The 18,065-nt window shown below is 47.1% G+C and overlaps 1 protein-coding gene across 16 annotated transcripts in view; it reads left to right on the top strand.

Annotated features, from left to right (window-relative positions):
• Positions 1-1,982: 1,982 nt before the first annotated feature.
• Positions 1,983-18,065, top strand: part of MSI2 (musashi RNA binding protein 2) — a 255,886-nt gene continuing 239,803 nt past the window's right edge. For 7 of the 16 annotated variants that reach the window (XM_037411914.1, XM_037411944.1, XM_037411906.1 and 4 more), the window contains exons 1-6: positions 2,152-2,295; positions 2,492-2,532; positions 2,681-2,762; positions 3,145-3,229; positions 5,216-5,263; positions 7,546-7,587. In XM_037411914.1, the coding sequence (XP_037267811.1) occupies positions 2,234-2,295; positions 2,492-2,532; positions 2,681-2,762; positions 3,145-3,229; positions 5,216-5,263; positions 7,546-7,587 (360 nt within the window). In that variant the 5' untranslated portion in view covers positions 2,152-2,233. The other 9 variants (XM_037411922.1, XM_037411938.1, XM_037411946.1 and 6 more) reach the window with 5 other exon arrangements.

Here is an 18,065-nt window from a genome sequence, read left to right on the forward strand (position 1 = left end):
TTCTGGGGTAACAGTGAATGTACAGAAATCCAAATTTCTCTCTTGAGCTGTAAGCAGCTTGACTAGAGGTTCCCCCGTCCATCAGTGAAACCTGCCTTGTGTTTGTTCCTCCTGAACCCTTTAAAATTCTGCACTGCGGTTGGAGAGATTAAAGGGGTGACATAACCCTGGGAACCACACTCCTGACTGGTAGCTTCCCGGCGATTATTACGAGAAACAGCTAAGATCTAAAGGAGGCTCAGAGTGGGAGAAAAAACCTGTTCTTTAACCTCCCTTCCATTCCCTCAGCACATCGGTGCTGCTCGCCCGCCGGGGCAGCCCCGTCCCAGCCGGAGCAGCCGGGCTCCCCCCTGCCCACTGCTGCGGCCCCTCTGCGGGGCCACGGGGACCCTGGCAGCTGCGCCACAATTCAGCACGTCCTGACAAAACAAACCTGTTGATGGGAATTTTATCCGATTTTTACAGTGGTCACCATCAAAATGTGAAGACAACACAGGCCTGAGCGAGCAGACCTGCACATGTCCTCCAATTGACGCCTTGTTCGTTAGTCATTACCGGAAAGCACATTTAGACACTGCCCCCCCCAAACGAAAAAAATTATAATCCCCCGAGCCTGAAGTGGCTGGCGACCCCCAGGCAGCTCTTGCAGCACAGCTGCCGAGCCGGGAGGGCTTTGTTAGCAGGGGCTTGTCCTCGGCACGCTGAGGTGCTCAGAATCGATGGCTGTTTCTGAAAATGTAGGGCAAGGTGGCGCAGCCTCGCCGCTGCGCGTCTTCATTTAGGTGAAACTGATTGCTTTTACCTGATATAATTACGACAATACTTGGCAGCTGCTTCTGTCCGATGCTGCTAAGTGCTGTTGCAGTGCCTAGTGTGAAATGTAGGAGCCAAGCTGTCACTCGTGCTGCGGCCACCCTGCCCCGGGCACCAGGACGCGGGGACACCGGGATGTGGGGGCACTGTGCTGCAGCAGTGCTAGGATGTGGAGGCACTGGGATGCAGGAGCCCCAGGATGCGGGGACACCAGAATGCAGAAGTGCTGGGATGTGGGGCACCAGGACACAGGGATGCTGGGATGTGGGGGCAGCAGGATGCAGGAGCCCTGGGATACAGGAACACTGGGATGCAGCAGCCCTGCAAATTGGAGACACCGGGATGCAGGAGCCCCGGGACACAGGGACGTGGGAATGCAGGAGCCCTGGGTTGTGGGGATACTGGGATGTAGGAGCCGTAGGACATGGGGTCACAGGGATGCAGGAGTTCTGGGACACTGGGGTACCACGATGCAGGAGCCCTGGGATGCGGGGGACCGGCTGCTCTCTGTGGGTCCAGGGGGCGTGCCAGGTGGGGGCTTTGCAGCGCCCCAGGCTTGGTGCCGGGGTACGTGACACCTCACAGTGATGGTATTTTCATTAGTAATTTTCATTAGCTAACTCATTTTCCATTAATCCCCCAAACTTAACATCTAGTTTGCTCTACGGGACACCCACTGTTCCCTTCCAACAGGCTCTTCCCGGACCCTGGAATTCTCTGTAAGAGGGGGCGGCAGGGCAGGGGTGATGAGGGGAGCCCACAGCCCGCGCCCCCCTCACCGCGACTCACCTCAACACCCAGCACCTCCCCCCCCTACAGGGGACTGCCCTGCCGCTGCGGCCGGGCCCACGGACACGCGTGAGAGCCCAGCGGACCCGTTGGCCGGGGTGGGGTGGGGGTGGTCCCCGCTGTTCGCATGGCGGGGGGGAGGGGACGGGGGACCGAGTGCGTGTGTGCCCGGCGCTGCTCGCCCCCCTCCCCAAGATGTGTCTGGGGTTGTGTTGGCCTGGAGGGGGGGGGGAGTGGGCGCGCGCGCGCGGCGGTGACGTCACGCCAGGGCCACGCGACGGCGGCGGGCCCCGCCCCGTGGCGCGGGGGCGGGGAGGGGGGGGCGGGATGGAGGGAGGAGAGGATGGTGGTGGCGGTGGCGGCGGCGGGGGGAGGGAGGGACGGCGCGGCGCGGCGCTGAGCTAAGCCGATCCCACGTGTGACGGATCTGGCTGCTTCCCCAGCGCCTCTCCAGTGAGATCCTCCGGTAGCGGAGGGAGGAGGAGGGGGGAAGGGAAAGGGGAAAGACGAACCGGAGCTGAACCGAGCCGTCGAGCCGGGCCGGGGGGGGGCGGGCTGGGCGGGCGGGGGGGGTTCTCTCAGGGGCTCTCGCTCTCGGCGCGGCGCGGATCGCTGCGGGCTCCGCGCGGCCATGGAGGCGGACGGGAGCCAGGCTACCTCGGGGAGCCCCGGCGAGGCGCAGCACGACCCCGGGTAAGTCGGCGGGCGGCGGGGCGCGGAGCGGAGCGGTGAGGAGCGGGGCGGGGGGGGACGACCGGCCGGCCGGTCGTCCCCCCCCGCCCCGCTCCTCACCGCTCCGCTCCGCGCCCCTCCGCGCCGCCGTGAGGTGCCCCGTCAAAATGGCCGATCCCGCACCGGCGTTCAACTCCGCTCTCTTCTCTCCCTCCAGCAAGATGTTCATCGGCGGCCTCAGCTGGCAAACCTCACCAGGTACGGACAGCCGCCCCCCCACCTCTCCTCACCGCCCCCCCCCGCGTCCCGCCCCGCGTGGGCCGCGTCCCGCCGCGCCGGGGCCTGCCCGCACCCCCCCCCCCCCCCCTTCCCTCCGCTGCCTCTCCGCTTCTCTCTCTCTCCGCAGACAGCCTTAGAGACTATTTTAGCAAATTCGGAGAAATTAGAGAGTGTATGGTCATGCGGGACCCCACCACCAAGCGCTCCAGGTAAAACCGCCGCCCACCCGAGTCGGGATGACAAACTTCGCGAGTTGCCGCCCAGGCGGGCGGTTTCCCCCCCTCAGCCCTCAGCCCTCAGCCCCGGCCCCCCTCAGCCGTGGCCCCCCTCACCTCAGCGCGGCCCGGGGGCGCTCCGCGGGGGGGTCTGTCCGCGCCGCATCCCCGCCAGCCGGGAGGAGGAAACAAAGCGGGAGGCGGAGAGGTGCGGGGCGGCGGGCCGGGGCCTCCCGCGGGGCCGGGGGCGTCGGGCAAGGAGGGGGGGGAGCTGCGATTTATTTTTATGACTTCTGTCCTTGTCGCTAGTTCTCATCACCTCCCCCCCCCCCCCCCCCCCCCCCCCCCCGCCCCTCTCGCTCTTTGTCTCTCGCAGAGGCTTCGGGTTCGTTACGTTCGCGGATCCGGCGAGTGTAGACAAAGTCCTGGCTCAGCCCCACCACGAGCTGGACTCCAAGACGGTAGGTCCCGCGTGGGGCTGCCGGGTCGCGACAGGGACCCCGGCAGGGACCGCGACAGGGACCCGACAGGGACCGCGACAAGGGACCCCAATGGGGGCCGCGACAGGCACCCGACAGGGACCGTGCCCGCAGCCGCCACGGCCGGGGCTCTGCGGGGCGGTGTCAAGCTGTCATTGAGCCGGGGTTCTGCGGGGCTGGGGTTTTCCTCTTTTTATTTTTTTTTCATTTTTCGCCCTAGAGTTTGCCTTCAGCTTGCAAAAAGCGGTCACTTTTTTTTTTTTTTTTTAAATCCAAATTTACCCATACCGACCGATGGCTCCTCCCCCAGCGTTATATTTTATTGAGCGGTGACATTGAAAAAACTGTAGAGTAAAAATCCAACTTTTTTTTCGTGTTGCGCTGCAGAATGCTTTCTGCGGGGCACTTTCTACTTCTTTTGATTAGTTATTTATTGGTGTGCGTGTTTCATGGGGGGGATTGACTTGCTGTTGTTATCATAAAATCTGCTTCAAGTGTCATTTCCCAAAGTCATTTTTTGGAGTGATCCCCCTCACCTGCGATGTCAGGGCCCTTATGAAACGCACACACTAATTTATGGAAAGTTATGCGAGAGCTTGGGAGTAGATGTGGTCGAGAAGCACAAGTCCCAGTTTGTTGTTTCTCCAGAGCTTTTTGCTACACTCAGTCTCCAGTGGATAATGTAAGGAAAATGCTCGTGAGATTCAGCTGATCTGTTTATGGTTTGTTTTTTTTTTTTAAATAAACGTTACATTTGCCTTTTAAAATTATTTTTAAATAAAAAATCTGCAAGTGAGTTTGTCCCTTGACCTGATACGGAATTTTCAGTATTGGGTCAAACAAAAGGTACCGAGTGTGTGTAGCTTTAGGCCCTGTTTTTTCCCCCATTATCAAGGCCATGCAAAAGGATGAAGTTTTGTGCCTCCCAATTTGTTGCAGTTTTAAGCCTCAGCAAACCTGGAAGGGGAGGGGGGGAAGGACACTGGTAGAGGTCATTATCGCTTTGGTACTGATCAATGCGAAGGGGGTTTTGTTTTGGGAAGGGAAAGATTGTGTTGGCTTAACTGTCTGGCAGACAGTTTTTGCTGGACATATCGAATGTGTTTGTTGCTGTAACTGTCTTTTATAGTACATATTCTGGATCTTAAAGGTTGTTTTAACATGAGCATGGTGTTAGGAGGAAGCCTGTCTCGGTGCTGGAATAACTTGCATGTGCCTGTGTGTATGAGATTATAGTTAAATGAAGAATTAGAAGCAGGGGGCGAGCACGAGTGTATGTTTTTTTTTTTTTTAATTTACATGTTTAATTTACATGAAAACAAAAAGCCCAAAGCTCTTGTAGAAGCAGGTGGAATCTAGTATTTCAATTCGACCTAAAAATTCTGCTGGGTTTGTCTGAACATGTAGCCTATGCTTTCACATGCCTTAATAATTTGATTTTAGGTTTAATCAGATATGTTAAGATAACTGATTCAACTCTGCTCCTGAGATTAAACTCACCAGACTTTTCATGTCCAGCTATATTCTTTATGTGTTTTTAAAGATAAATTTAGATAAGAAGAACAAAGGCAAACAGTGTCTTGAATGAACGAGGGTTAAAAAAAAACCCCGAAAAACAAACCCAAAAAGCAAAACATGGGAGGACACCCTGTCATATTTCTGACTATAATTAGGTCCTCCCCCAGCTTTTTTCCTGTATCACAGTCTAGTCCCTGCAATGTATTAATTTGCTCTTCTCTGGGGGAGGGGTGAAAAGCTTCACCAGGACAAATTTTGCCTTCAGTTTTGATTGTGTGATAATGATTGAATCAATCTAAGTAAGAAATTGACCTTAAAATCAGTAATGCAGCTTAAAAGTAAGACATAAAACTAGCCAGGTTCCCTTTCAGCCGTTTATTTGTAGACTTATTATAGTAACTGTTCTTTAGTATAACATAGCATTTGACTCTGTTTCAACGTTCAGCACAGGAGGCAGATCGGTTGGGTATTGGCATGGAAACGTCGCTCTTGTTTACAGTTACGTTAAAAGCTTTGTTTAGGTAATGGCCATTCATATCAGAAATAGTATTATAGTCATTTCCTAGAGGACTTGTAGATACAGTAAGTAGAATTGTACCTAACTAACTAATTTTTTTTTGCTAGAAGTTTGATTTTTCTTTTTTTTTTTTTGTTTGTTATTGTTGTTTAAATAGTTGACAGGGGTATGCAAAAGGTACGGATTTGCCATATTGATTGCTAGCATTCCTCTTCAACTACTGCTGGTGTTTATCCAAAAGGTTTTGTGAAGGAAATTTGAGTTATTTAAGAAGGGCTGTCGCCGTGATGCAAAGAACTCCATGCTCTTTGAACTGACCTTCAGAAATTAATATGTTGCTTTGGAGTTTTCATGGCTCTTCCAACTTTTTACCAGTGGGACTTTTCAGTAATGTTCTTCTGGTGGGAATCATGTTCTTTGAGAGAACTTTCACTTCTGAAGCAAGTGTAGAAGCATGCATACTTGCCTCTGCCTTTGGTTATCGCTGTGGAAAATCCGTACCTGTTGTATTTCCCTAGTAGACAAATGCCTAGTCGGTGCTGAATATGTTTGTAGATAATGTTAATCTCTATGAAAAGGTTAGCTTTCTAGATAAATAATTTTACTTTTTATGCTTTTTGAACAATAAAGTGGCATGTAATCGCTCATTTCTCAGGTATGTCCTAAAAAAGGTACCATGTTTATGTCTGATGTAGACAAATCAGTTTATCGGTTCCACATCAGATGTTTGTGATTTGTCCAAATGGGAAAAATTAATTGAGTAAAACTGCTTTTTAGGAGAGGCCCGTGGCTATTGATCGGTGACGGGAATATTTATCACCATAGGAATAACAATACCAAATGGAAACACCTCATTTTCCTAATCAGGGTTAGCTTGCGGCAGGGAGGGAAAAGACTGAACAAAACCCAATCGCGAACTATTGCAGGAGGCCTCTATTTCTGAATACACCTGAGCACAGTCAGGATTAGTTTCATCAATTTATTACATAGCCACAGACGGCACTGAAAGCAGTCGCAGGCTGCGCGGTTCAGGTGGAATTTAGTCCTTTAAAACATCCTTTTCCAGACTCTTTATTTAGAACATGCCTGTGTGCAGATGCTGCTAAAAAACAGAGGTGACAGCTTGTAGGCATTTTATTGCAATCACTTTTAAAGACGATAATGTAAGCTGGGCACTTGTTTAAAAGGTATGATTTTTATTTGCATTCAGCTGTACATCTGCAGCGGTGTGTTTTTTGTTTTTGTTTTTGTGTTTTTTTTTTTTTTAAAGTGATTTTTGAATGACAGAGAAGAGTCACTTTTTAAAGATGACCCATGTGGAAGTTGTTTTCAAAATTGCAGAATTAGCATTTTGGAATTGCAGAGTGGACACGCTTTTTAATTTATGCAGAGCAATGGGCATCAATGCTGCATCATAAAATGGGAGCATGGGGTCAAACAGAGGTTTTTTTCTTCCTTTTTGTCTCTGGTGGCGGGCTTCGTTCAAGAATACTTCAGGCAACTCCTTCATGGAAAAATCTTTTTGAAGAACTTGGTTTCTTTTGGTTTAAGATGCCTGTATGTTTTGTTTGTTCCTTGCTCTCCTCTCTTGCCACTTCTTCCCATAAGCGCCCCTTCATAGTCTTTCATTGCCGGGATATATTCTTTGAGGGTGAGCAAACAGATCCAGTTGGCATATTGTCAGGAAGTATAACCTTGTAGTCATTCTAATGTTTTAGTTACAATAATTGAAACGTGAATAATTTGACTTTGCGTTTTGCATCTCTTTGTTTGTGTGGTGTTGCTAGTCAGTTGACAAAACAAAGCAGAAAAATGAAAGAAAAGGTAACCCCAGATGTAACTGAAGGAAGGTGCAGATGTCAAAACCAACAGGTTAAGATCCTGATCAGGGGTGCTGGCTGTCTTTCTGTGCAACCTCCAGAGCATGCAGATGGTGTTTAATGCGCAGTTTGGGTCAGAGGCAGCACCCAGAGACTAATACAGAGCTCCCTGAGCACCAGCGGGGGTTGTTGCCCAGAAGATGATGTAGGTGGTGTACAGAAGAGATGTTTTTTTTCCTCCCTTCCCATCTCCTTCCCCTTGCCAGAACCCCCCAGACAAACCCAGGCTACGATCCGTCCATTCTAGAGTAGTTCTAGATGACCTGGTGTGCTGTATTATAAGCCTGAGAAATGAGGGATTAATAATTCAGTGACTTAAAACCAGAATAATATAAATTGACAACAAAAGCAATCTTGTTGATTTCCCCTTTCTTTTTCCTCAGATTGACCCTAAAGTTGCATTTCCCCGACGAGCACAGCCTAAGGTAAGTAGGAGGATCGATAATAGGATTTTAGGCACACAGAGAATCATTGTTGCCAGGCAGTTCAGGTTTCAAACAGGGAATTGGCAATGAAAGCTTTTAAAGCCAGAGTGCATGGCGTCTTAAGGGTATCAGCGTATGGCTGTGAAACTACAGGAGAGCTGCTTTGTGTGATATTACGTGTCTCCAGTTTTAACCGCCTCCTTGCAGAGACCCAATCGGTGGCAGCTGGCTGAAAAGCAGAGAGACTTCTCTAGTTCTGGTGGGAGACTGTCGCTGCGTTACTTGCGTTTGTTATGCTATTTTACGCAATATGTTTTGCATGGTGTTTATGAAGAGCATTTGGATTAAGTGCAGACTTCAGGCTTGTTTTGAACTGAGCTTTCAGTTCTGTGGTTGTGATGGATGGGAATATATCTCTGCCTTCATTGTTTGCAAATTTCCTTTTGTATAACTTGAGAGATGTGTTTGGAGACCAGTAAGCCTTGGATAGCAAGTTTCTGATGAAGCTCTGAACTCGTCAGGCCATGGAGTATTCTTTTGCAAGAACAGTGAAACAATGAGCTTTAAGTCTTTTAGCCGATCAGGCTGGCTGGAGAAGTGACCTTCTTCTTCCAGGGCACTCTTGTGATAGCATGGCCAGTTTCCATGTTGGGACAAAGGCGGTGTGGCGATGTGCAGAGGCACTTGTGTCTGCACGCTTGCTCTGAAACGCTGCCGGGTGCCATTTCTTCTGGAGGAGTTGCTTATGGAATAGAAGTGGTTGTTTTCATTAGGCACAGCCTAAAGACCAACAACAGATCAGTTCAAATCCAAATGTGCAGTCAGTTGTATTTGAATTTTGAAAGCTGGAGGCTGAAAGAAAACTTTTGTAATTGACTTTTTTCTTCTCTTGTTTTTGAGAGTCTGTTGGAAGAGCTTAATTAAGCTGGTGTGTGTCACTTCTGTATGCTCTAATCATCTTGGGTTACTTCAGTATTCTGTTAAAAAATGGAAGGACAAGGCTGCAAAATTGTGGAGGCAAGTGGATAAGGAAAAAGTGCTTTAAAGTTGGTGGCAGGAGACCACCTGAGCAAGTTAAGCCTCAAAATTTTATTGCATATAGCTCCTCATGAAAACAAGCGGTATAATAGTGTGTGGAACCATAATGTTAAATATTGTACAAAACATGCATTTAGGAAAAACAAATTTAAGAACCCTAGGCATGTAGCAGAAGAGGTGCTAGTGATTTTTTTGTTTGTTTTTGTAAGAAGAAGAAAAAAAGGTGGTGGTGGTGAACAAAACCCAATAGCCTACTTGCAGAATTTTAAACCAAACTAATGTCAAATATTTAGAGGTTCTTTTCTTCGTAGGATATATCTGGTATCTGCCTGGTGTGCTTCTGCGCTAAGTAAGGAGTTTATGGTTTGTAGGGTCTGCGGCTTCTCGATTATGTTGTTTCATTAATGGTGTCTTTAAGATAGAATTTGAAGTTACCAGAATTTTGAAGGGTTTTCATAATTAAAAGTATGAAGATGATCTTGTGCTGTGACTGATATTTCTTTCCCCCTTCCCAATACCTTTTAAAGGTTTATTTACATTTTAAACTGTCTTCAGTTACCAGTTATCTGTTTCTACAGTGTTATTTCTAAAAGTTTACAATGTTTACTACAGAGTTGTTAAGCTGTCCCATGTGATTTCTTCTGTAATAGTTAAAAAAAACAGGGCATGTCTTAGGCTGAGGATATTAGCGAGTTAACTTTTCCTGTTAAAGAATGCAAAATCAGGTCATTTTTACAAAGGGGATTTTGTTTTTCTCCACGCAGGGTGGTGGGGTTTTTTTTAGTATTTTATTTTTTGGTACAGACATCTTTCAAGTGTGGGACAAATCATGGAACGTATGCTGGATTCCACTCTTAGCAGGAACTCACTCTCTCTGGAGAGGTCAGCAGTGTCTGTTTCTGCTTTTATACACTTGTCCTTTCTAAAGTGTTGGGATTTCTACAGGGCACATGAAAAAAACTTAAGATTGAAAGGAGCCTTATTAGGAAATGGGAGAAAATCAGATGCAATAAAGAACAGATTTTACATCAATTATGACGTATTATTCTGGACAGCATTTCACAATCCGGATTTTTTGTTTTCTGGTTTTTAATTAGATACTGAATTAAGGTTTTGGACTTCAGTTGTTCATTTATCCCAGTTGAGTAACGAATGCTCAGCGTTAAAATGTGACTGTACTTTAGTCTAATTAACTAGCTAATGCTTGGGTCTGTGGATATTAATGGCATTTAATGAAATGTCTCTGTCTCTCTCTAGGTGTGAGGGGAGATTTTTTTTTTTTTTTTCTCGCCCTCCCTGTAGGTTTCCTTCTTGAAATGTTCAGCAAAATGGGGATTGGGCTTTTTTCTGTGATCATACTGGCAGTGACTGGGTGCTGGGGTGGAAGCAAGGCTGCTGCTCGTTCTTCCTTCTTGTGCAGGCAGATCTTCTGGCATGGCTTGCTTCCCTCCATCCATCCCCTTCCTTCGGGAGCCCTTTTGACCTGCCTCAGCACGATTAACTCTTCAGTGGGCAGCGGCTGCGCTGGCTCTGGGACTGTGTTCGCCTCCTTTGCCAGATCACATGCTCGCTGAGGTCTGCAGGGTCACACTCGCTTACTTGTGTGTGCACAGTAATTTGCACTCGTTCCTTCCCCCCTTCTGATTCACTTTAATTGGCCAGCTTTCCCCTTTCAAACCACAGCCCAGTAAAATGCTTTCTTTTGGGCTTTTTAAACTACATCTCCATGATTTGACACCTCTCTGGTGATGCAAATTGGTTGCTGAGCAAGAAGTGGCAGGTTGTAACAGCCGAGCATTCTTCCCTGATTTTCTTAGAGTGACCCTCACGGAAAATCATTGGTGATTGCCTCCAGTGGATTACACCATGATGTGTAATCCTGCTCTCCTTGTGAAGTCTAGGAGGACTTGAAGCCATTGTTTTAAGAAATTTGCTGCAGGGGTTTAACTTGTTGAGGTTCTAGTATATGGCTAACAGCAAGATGAAAGGAATCTATGTATGCTTTCTCGCGGCTGCTGTTTCTTGATAAAAATCTGTCTTGCTTCCAAGTGCTGGAAGGCGCTCTGTAACAGTTGATCATTTATAACTCTGCTGACTTAAAAAATCCTTAAAAAGCAGCATTGACGGGGGTGTGTATGTGTAGTAATTTTGTACCCCCTTTTGAATATTGAAGACTACAATAATTTGACTTTTTAATATACATAGCCTGTCAGTTCTGACATTACCTGCTATATTAGGTTGGAGAAGCCTTATCAAATTTAGCGTGTTCATTAGATATTTTCAGATGTAAGCAATTTCCTCCCTCAACCTTCCACCGTAGGGATTTATTTAAAGAACAAAGCAAAACAAACCTGAAGAGCAAAAGGACACAGCCTCAGTCCGTGAAGAAGCCCCTTGGCCATGAAAATACCTTTGTGTTGCTTACTGGTGTAGAAATTTGGGTGCTTTGTGGTGCAAAGCCGTGTATGAAACAGAGGCAGATGAAGCTTCAGCCAAAGTTGAGAGTTAGTGGGGCTACCACTGAATTGTATTTTGTGCTCAGATTCCTTCAGGATAGGACCAAGGTGTCTGTTCTTCCTGGTGCTTACTACAGGGGCATAATGTGTATAGTTGGGAATTGCTCCTCAAGTCAACGAGCTGGAGCTACTTGTAGCAGCATTTGGCGGCATTCATTAGCATTGTATTGTGTATGTGACCTGCTGACTACAGTCTGTATCCTTTCCCTTCAGCAGCTCTTAAAAAGAGCAAGCCAACTGCTGCTGCTAGCTGCTGGAGCTGCTCCTGTGGCTCGCTGGCGTGGGCTGTGCACTGGATGTCCGGTGCCCTGTCTGCTGGTGACCTAGAGTAGAGGTGGCTGTTGTCAGGACTGCGTGTTTTAGTATGGGATCCAGGCTGTGTGGGTTGGGTATGGCATTCTGGTGACCATTTGGTCACAAAACGGCTTTGTTTGGCGCAGGAAGCCTTTTCTCTGATAATCAGTTGGTGATGCTGAATACCGATGTTGTTGTTAGATGTATTCTGTTCTAACAGAGGACGGTGCAGAGCTGATAACCAGTTCTGGTGTCTCGGCGCTCCAGTCAGTCAGCGTATCTGTGTGGCGTCCCGTGGCGGTGGGGTAGCTAGTTTCCTGTCTGCCTGGGCACAGGGGCTGTAAGAGGTGTGCATGTGCACAGCTGTTCCTTTGTCGTGGGCAAAACCAGAGTGTCAACAACTCTCATTTGAGTTGCTACTGGTTAAACCCATGTGAAGCTGGCTGTTCCAGAGCAGTAAATGGAGGGCATGCCCTTTTGGAATAACACCCAGGCTAACCTGGGATCTTTTTTTTTAAAGCTAACCAGGGGATTTGGATGTCTGATTCCAATTAAGTTAACTGTGAGTAGGGTGTCTGCATCCCATGGCTGCCTGATAAGCGTGAGCCAGAATAGCAAGGATTTTATTCCAAAGCAAGTGATGGGCCTTGAAAATCAAAAGTACAGTTGTTTCCTCCCCTGCTTCTGCCCGTAACCTCCTCCAGGTTAGTTCCACTACTGCCCATCTTATTTTAAGTATTGGGTGGACTTTGAAGTCTTTTTCAGAAGAATGTGAACTGAACATGCTAGCAGAACTCAGGGTTCTTCCTTTCCTGCTACCCTTCCTTACCCACCAGGCTGTAAAGAGTAGCAAGGTCAGACCTTTTCCCCTGTTGTTTTTTTTTTTTTCCTCCTTTTTAAATTCCCCTGCATTTGCAGGTCTGGATGGAGTAAGAGAGGAAGTATTTCCTACTTTTGGCATTGGGTATAGATGCGTACCTTGATAATATTGCTGTATCTTCTGCATACAGAGTCCTTACCAGATGGTATTGAGTGATCTTGTTTTGTGATTGATGGCCAGTGCTTGGGCATCTTGCTCAGCCAACCTTGAAGTAGGCCCCTTGTCCAGGGTAAGCTGCCCCAAGAATCTGTCTCCCTGTAGCATTGGGTGGTCCGTTGGAAAAGTTGATGTGTCTTGAGTCTCGGCTAATCAACCAAGGTCTTCTCAGGCAGTAGAGGTTCAGGGTTTTGAAACCCATCATTCTTGGGCTCAGATTCTTGCTCTCTGCGATCTGTTTGAGGCAGAACATGATCTCTCTTCTCGGATGCTGGCAGCCGGGGGAAAAAGTGGCTGTGCAGTGTTCTGTGGAGTGCAGTGAGTTTCGTCAGAAGCAAGAGCTGCACTGGATTTTTGTAATTTTGCTGGTTTTGGAGATGTAAACATTCATTTCTTCTTCCCAACCACTGAGGTAGATTGCTCGAGTTGTCCTTAATCCTCATAGACTCTCTTGTACTTGTGTAAAATGTGTGTATTTCCATTGTCGTTGCTTAAGGTCGTCTTTCATGGTAAGAGTAGTCCTAACGTACTTTCTTTCTCTTTGACATACTGCTGACTAAAAATCAAAATTGGACATTGTCTAACTTGGGATTTTTTGTTTTTGTTTGTAAAGGGGATTCTACATTCTCTGTGCTTTTCTGTGTTGTTGGATTCTTTTTAAAGACGTCTATCAGGTAACTTTTCTGCAGCGAGACCGTGCTGCTTGGATATGCCAGGAGAGGGTCCAGAATGAGAGAGGTTAGGGAAATGGAAGAGCAGCATGCTAACACCCTTGTGCGTTCCTCTCTGCTTCCAGATTGAGTACATGTCGTCTGCAAAGTGCTGAGCCTTTATCAGCCTGGGGGTAGGTCTACTAATGACTGATCTAAAACCATCAAATTCATTTATTTGTCACTGCCAGTGACAGGCCAGTTAATGCTAATGGATTCTTTTTTTAGTCTGTTGACTGGTGATAGTCTCATAAATGTTGTGAAATCCAGAGCATTAAGGCAACTTGTAACTTATTTTTAGAGGAGCGCTATTGAAACAGGGTAACAGGGTGTGTGTAGATCAAGGTATATGTTATGCTGAGAAGTACAAACTCCTCTCTTTTGTGAAGCCATGCATAGATGTCTTTGCTGTTCCTAATAGTTATTTGACTTTTCAATTGCATTTTAGTGTTCTCTTTAAACGCATTTTGGGTCATGCTATAAAGGGAGGAGAAGCTGTAAATAGAGCCAGTCATCTTATGAAAAAATGGCTTGTATCAGAAAATGATTCATCTGCAGGGCCTGGATCTTCTGTGTCCCTATTGTGGGAGAGAACTTAAGCATATACTTAAGTTGGCATAAGCATGTGGGTAAGTGCTTTGCTGAATCAGGACGAACTAAAAGCACATTATTAAATGCTTTGTCGAACTGTGGAGCATGTAGCAGAAAAAGATTAAAAGATTACTTTGTGTATTTGACAGTACTTTGTATATGGTCAGTCCTAGCACTTCTTTTTCAGAGATAGCCAGTTTCATCTCTCTCTCATTTCCCCCCCCTCCAGCAGAGGTTCTTATTCACAAGAAGGTATTAATCTGCTGTTTCCTTAAAGAAGTGATTGCAAGGTCAGTGTAGCATCAGGCTTAAATAAATAAATAAATAAATGTCTAAGCTTAATTTAGTCTCTAGGCCTGCAATCACACATTCTGTTTGCCTTAGTCACTGGAATAATTCTGTGAACGACGTGAGTAGTGTTCAATGTGGCTTAAGGTTTAAGATATTAGTGCTGTAGAAATTGTGGTTTGCTGAGTAATTTGAAAGTTAATGTGAATCTCTGTAGTCAGATCAGCATGCGGTGTTAATAAGTTACTTCTAAACTTTGGCATTTTGCTGCTCTCCTGTTGAAAATACTTCCTTTATGTTTTGAGTGCAGAGAACATCTAAAGAATGTTAGGAAGCTCTTCTCCCCTGCTTGGTCATTGCTTGTGCCGGGACGTCTGCAGCAGGGTGTATTGTTGTGACTGAGTAGGCTTAAATGAAGTATTAAGATTGTACTCTGCTGGGAACTTTGTATTATAAAGAAGGACCCTGCCCTGCTAGGACTTAAGCAGCTCTACACATGAGGAACAGTTCCAGACACCTCAGCAAGTGCAACTGAAGGCTTCTGAATATGTTGGTGAAGCGTATGTGGTGAGAAGGGTGAAGGAAAAGAAGTATTGACAGCAGCAGAAAGCGTCGTTCCCTCTGCCCTTCCCTCCCCCCAGCAAAGACTTGCATTAATTTCCCATTGACTCTGATGTACAATAGGGAAGAGGTTTCAAGCTGACTGAGGGGGCAAAGGTCCAAGAAAACTACTGTAGCAAGAGCTGATGCAGAGTGACAGTAATGAGGTGGCCTGGCAGGTGGGAGGGAAAATGGTAGGGTGGGGGAAAGAAACTAGTATCTAGTGAATTAAGTAGTTCCCAGGGTTTGAAGTTTTTAAGTCCTGTTGGTTTTATTTTCCTCTGTATGCGCCATACAACTATGAGATATGGCTGGAGCAAGGCCTCCTTGGCTGAGAATGCAGGCAGGATCCTGTCGTAGCTCCAGTGGGCTGGGTTGCAGGGAGTGCTGGTGTTGCCCAGAGGATATGAAATTCTTCTGTAGTGTCCCCAGACCTGTGCTGTGCTGTTTTGTGTTTCAGTATTTCTGACTCTGAGCCCATCTTTATGCTGTCCTGTGGGTTAGTTTTGCATCAAAGAGAAGGTGAGGAACACAGGGTGAGGAAGTGTTTTGAAAACTTGATTTATTGAAAATAGGGACTGTGAAGGTCCGGTAAGACTTTCAGCTTCTTGAATGCCAGTGCAAACAGAATGCCTGCTAGATTGAGAATCAGTAGAGGTTTTTATAACAATTGCTGAATGAACATTGTTCAGGAATCTTCCTGAAGGGTGTTTTGGTGTGATGTGTAAAGAGGTTGCAATGAGCTGAGCGTTTATCCGAAGTCTGTGTAAATCCCACTGGACTGAGAGGTATCGCTTGAGGCGGAGGCTTGTTTTGTGGCAGAAGCTCATCAGCTGCAAACCCTAAGCACTGGCAGAAGGCTTGCTGTTCATTGCACTGCTGGAAAAAGGTGTTGGTGAAGGGGACGTTGCTGGTGATTTTTCTGAGGTGCTTGCTGAAAAAGTGAAACTTCTGTATAGTTTTCCATTTGGCCACGTTGTCAATCATTTCTGTTTGGAGATGCGTCGGTGCTATTCCCTTCTCTGAGCCTGAGCTGTGCACAGAGCCTGATATGTACACTGAGCATTTATCCTTTTGCCAAAAGTTTGCAAAGTGCTGTAAATGAGTATAAAGATGTTTACTTGCTGGTGAATGTTGCCTACATGTGTTGTTGTATTTGACAGACCTACGGAGCCTATAGCAGTGCTGTGTGCTCAGTGAATTGTGGAAGGGAACAGAAAACATTGAAAAGAAATCTGAAGTCAGTGCTGAGATGTAGAATATGATAGGAACTTTCTGAGGATGCGGGGGTATTGCCCCATCTTCTGTTCCGGGGCTGCTACTGACCATTGTGTTGGGTGGTGTCAGGTTGTTGCTCTCTGCCATGTCCTGAGCATCCCTGGGAGAGCCCTTGTGTGAGTCACAACGAGCCCTGCTGAGCTATGGTGAAATATGTTGGTTTCTTGTGGCTAGGGCTCCCTCTTCTCAAAGTCTCTAGTAGAAGGTGTTCGATGTGTGGTGTGGTGTTTTTTTTTTTTTAATGTATTTGTACTAGACAGCTCACCTTCTCCCCAGTTGCTCTTTGTAGGTCAGCTCTATAGCTCCAGCCCTGGGTGGGTGGCCTGCTGAATCTGCAGCCTACCTAACATTTGCACTTTATCCTGTTCAAATATTACTTGGTGCAAAAGCCCCTTGTAAAACCTGCTGTGATAATGTCCCAGGACCACTGTTAGCTGGGTTTGACCCCTGAGGCAGCACAGAGTTGCTGTCACTAAGAGTTTGGTCTTTCTTGGTGTAGCATGTGGGAACCCAAATGGTCCTGGTGCTGATGCTGCTGTTGAGCCCGGAGGGGAAAGGGTTGGAGGAAAAAAGGGCAATACGGGATTACCCAAAGCATTGCAGCGTGGCAGAGAGCACCACCTTTTCCTGATGCCCAGGTTTGGTACCACACGCTGAACGGCTGCCTCTGAGAGTCGTTGGCAGCATCCCTGGACGTTGGGAAGGAAGCATGTGAAGCAGGAGCAGTATTGTGAGCTGCCAGCTCTTTATGTGACTTGTCTTTGAGGGGTTAAACTGAGGGTTTTTTTTTTTGTGTGGTTTTATTGTGTGTGTGTGTTTTTAATGACTTTTGATTGGAAAATGCATAAGGGAGGCCCTGACTGGAGTGCTGGTGCTTTGGTACACAGCGGAGGTTGTAACTGTTGAGTCCTGAGGTTTCCGAACAGCAGTGGCAAGGCTTTGGGGAGGGGGAAGAGAGATAAGGACGCTAGGCCACAGCATGTGAAAGGTAGTTTGTGGTATGAATTATGGCTAATGCCTGTCACATGGTGGTTACAAATGAGTGTGGGGGCTGGGGTGCAGTGCTTGTGCACTGGGAGGGAAGAGGGGAGGCAGGCTGTGGATTGAGATGGGCTCAGCAGCGGGTTGCAATGCAGGGTCGATCCTGGTGCCCTCAGTAACGAGAGAAGAGGAAGAAGCATGCTAAGCTGCAGGTGTCCTGGAGTCTCTCTGCTTCCAGATAAGCGTTGGCTCCTCTCTTCCCTGCAGATCTGGGCGCTCAGCCATGCCGGACGCTCCTCCGCCCCCGTGGTCCAGCTCCTGGAAGCTGGGTCTTTCCTTTGTGCTGCAGGACCATACCCATTTCTCTCTGTGTGGCCTGTTGTTCCTCCCTGTTGGAGCTGGGAGGGATGGCTGTGGTGGTTTCTCCATCTTACACAGATGAGGAGTGTGTCCTGACGTGCTTCCGCTGCAATGCTCAGCACTGGTAGCGGGCTGCCCCGTAATTGTGTGCCTCTGTTCCCTTTCTGCCTGCCGAGTGGGGTTTTCCTGCCCTAGCCTGCCTAGGATCCCCGGCAGTGTGTGGATGGTGAAAAGCACCTGGAGAGTTTCCTGTCACAGTACCTTTGTGCTTTAAATCCCTGACTCACCTAATCCCGTGAACTGTGATCAAAGCAGCAGGTTATGCAAGCGATGTGCCCGGCAATTTATGTGTGAAGAGGGAATTGTGATCATCTTGTGTGATTCCCCCCCCAGCTTTTTCATCTGGTCACATCCTTTGTGTCATTAATCTTCCAGATCAAATAAGATGATAGTTGAAAGTCCTCCATAGTTATGATTCCCCCAAAGTTTTGTGAGCATGGCTTTGATTTTGTTGTAGTTATTAGAAGTCAGTTTAGATTTCTGGACCTCTGTTTTGTAGGTATCTCCAGTGGATATTTTAGTAGCGGCATTTCTCTCCTTTCTCAATTAAATATGTGTTTACAATAGGAAAAGAACAAAATATAGAATAGGAAAAAAATTAAAGCAATTTAGTTACCAGTCCAAAGGCTTTAATGCTAAAGAGCCGTGAAGAAACTTTATTGGAACTATAATTGCAGACATAAGCGGTGATTATCTGTCTTCGTGCTTTTATAGTCCCCATCACTG

Source organism: Falco rusticolus, chromosome 1, assembly GCF_015220075.1.
Source record: "Falco rusticolus isolate bFalRus1 chromosome 1, bFalRus1.pri, whole genome shotgun sequence".
NCBI lineage: Eukaryota > Metazoa > Chordata > Aves > Falconiformes > Falconidae > Falco > Falco rusticolus.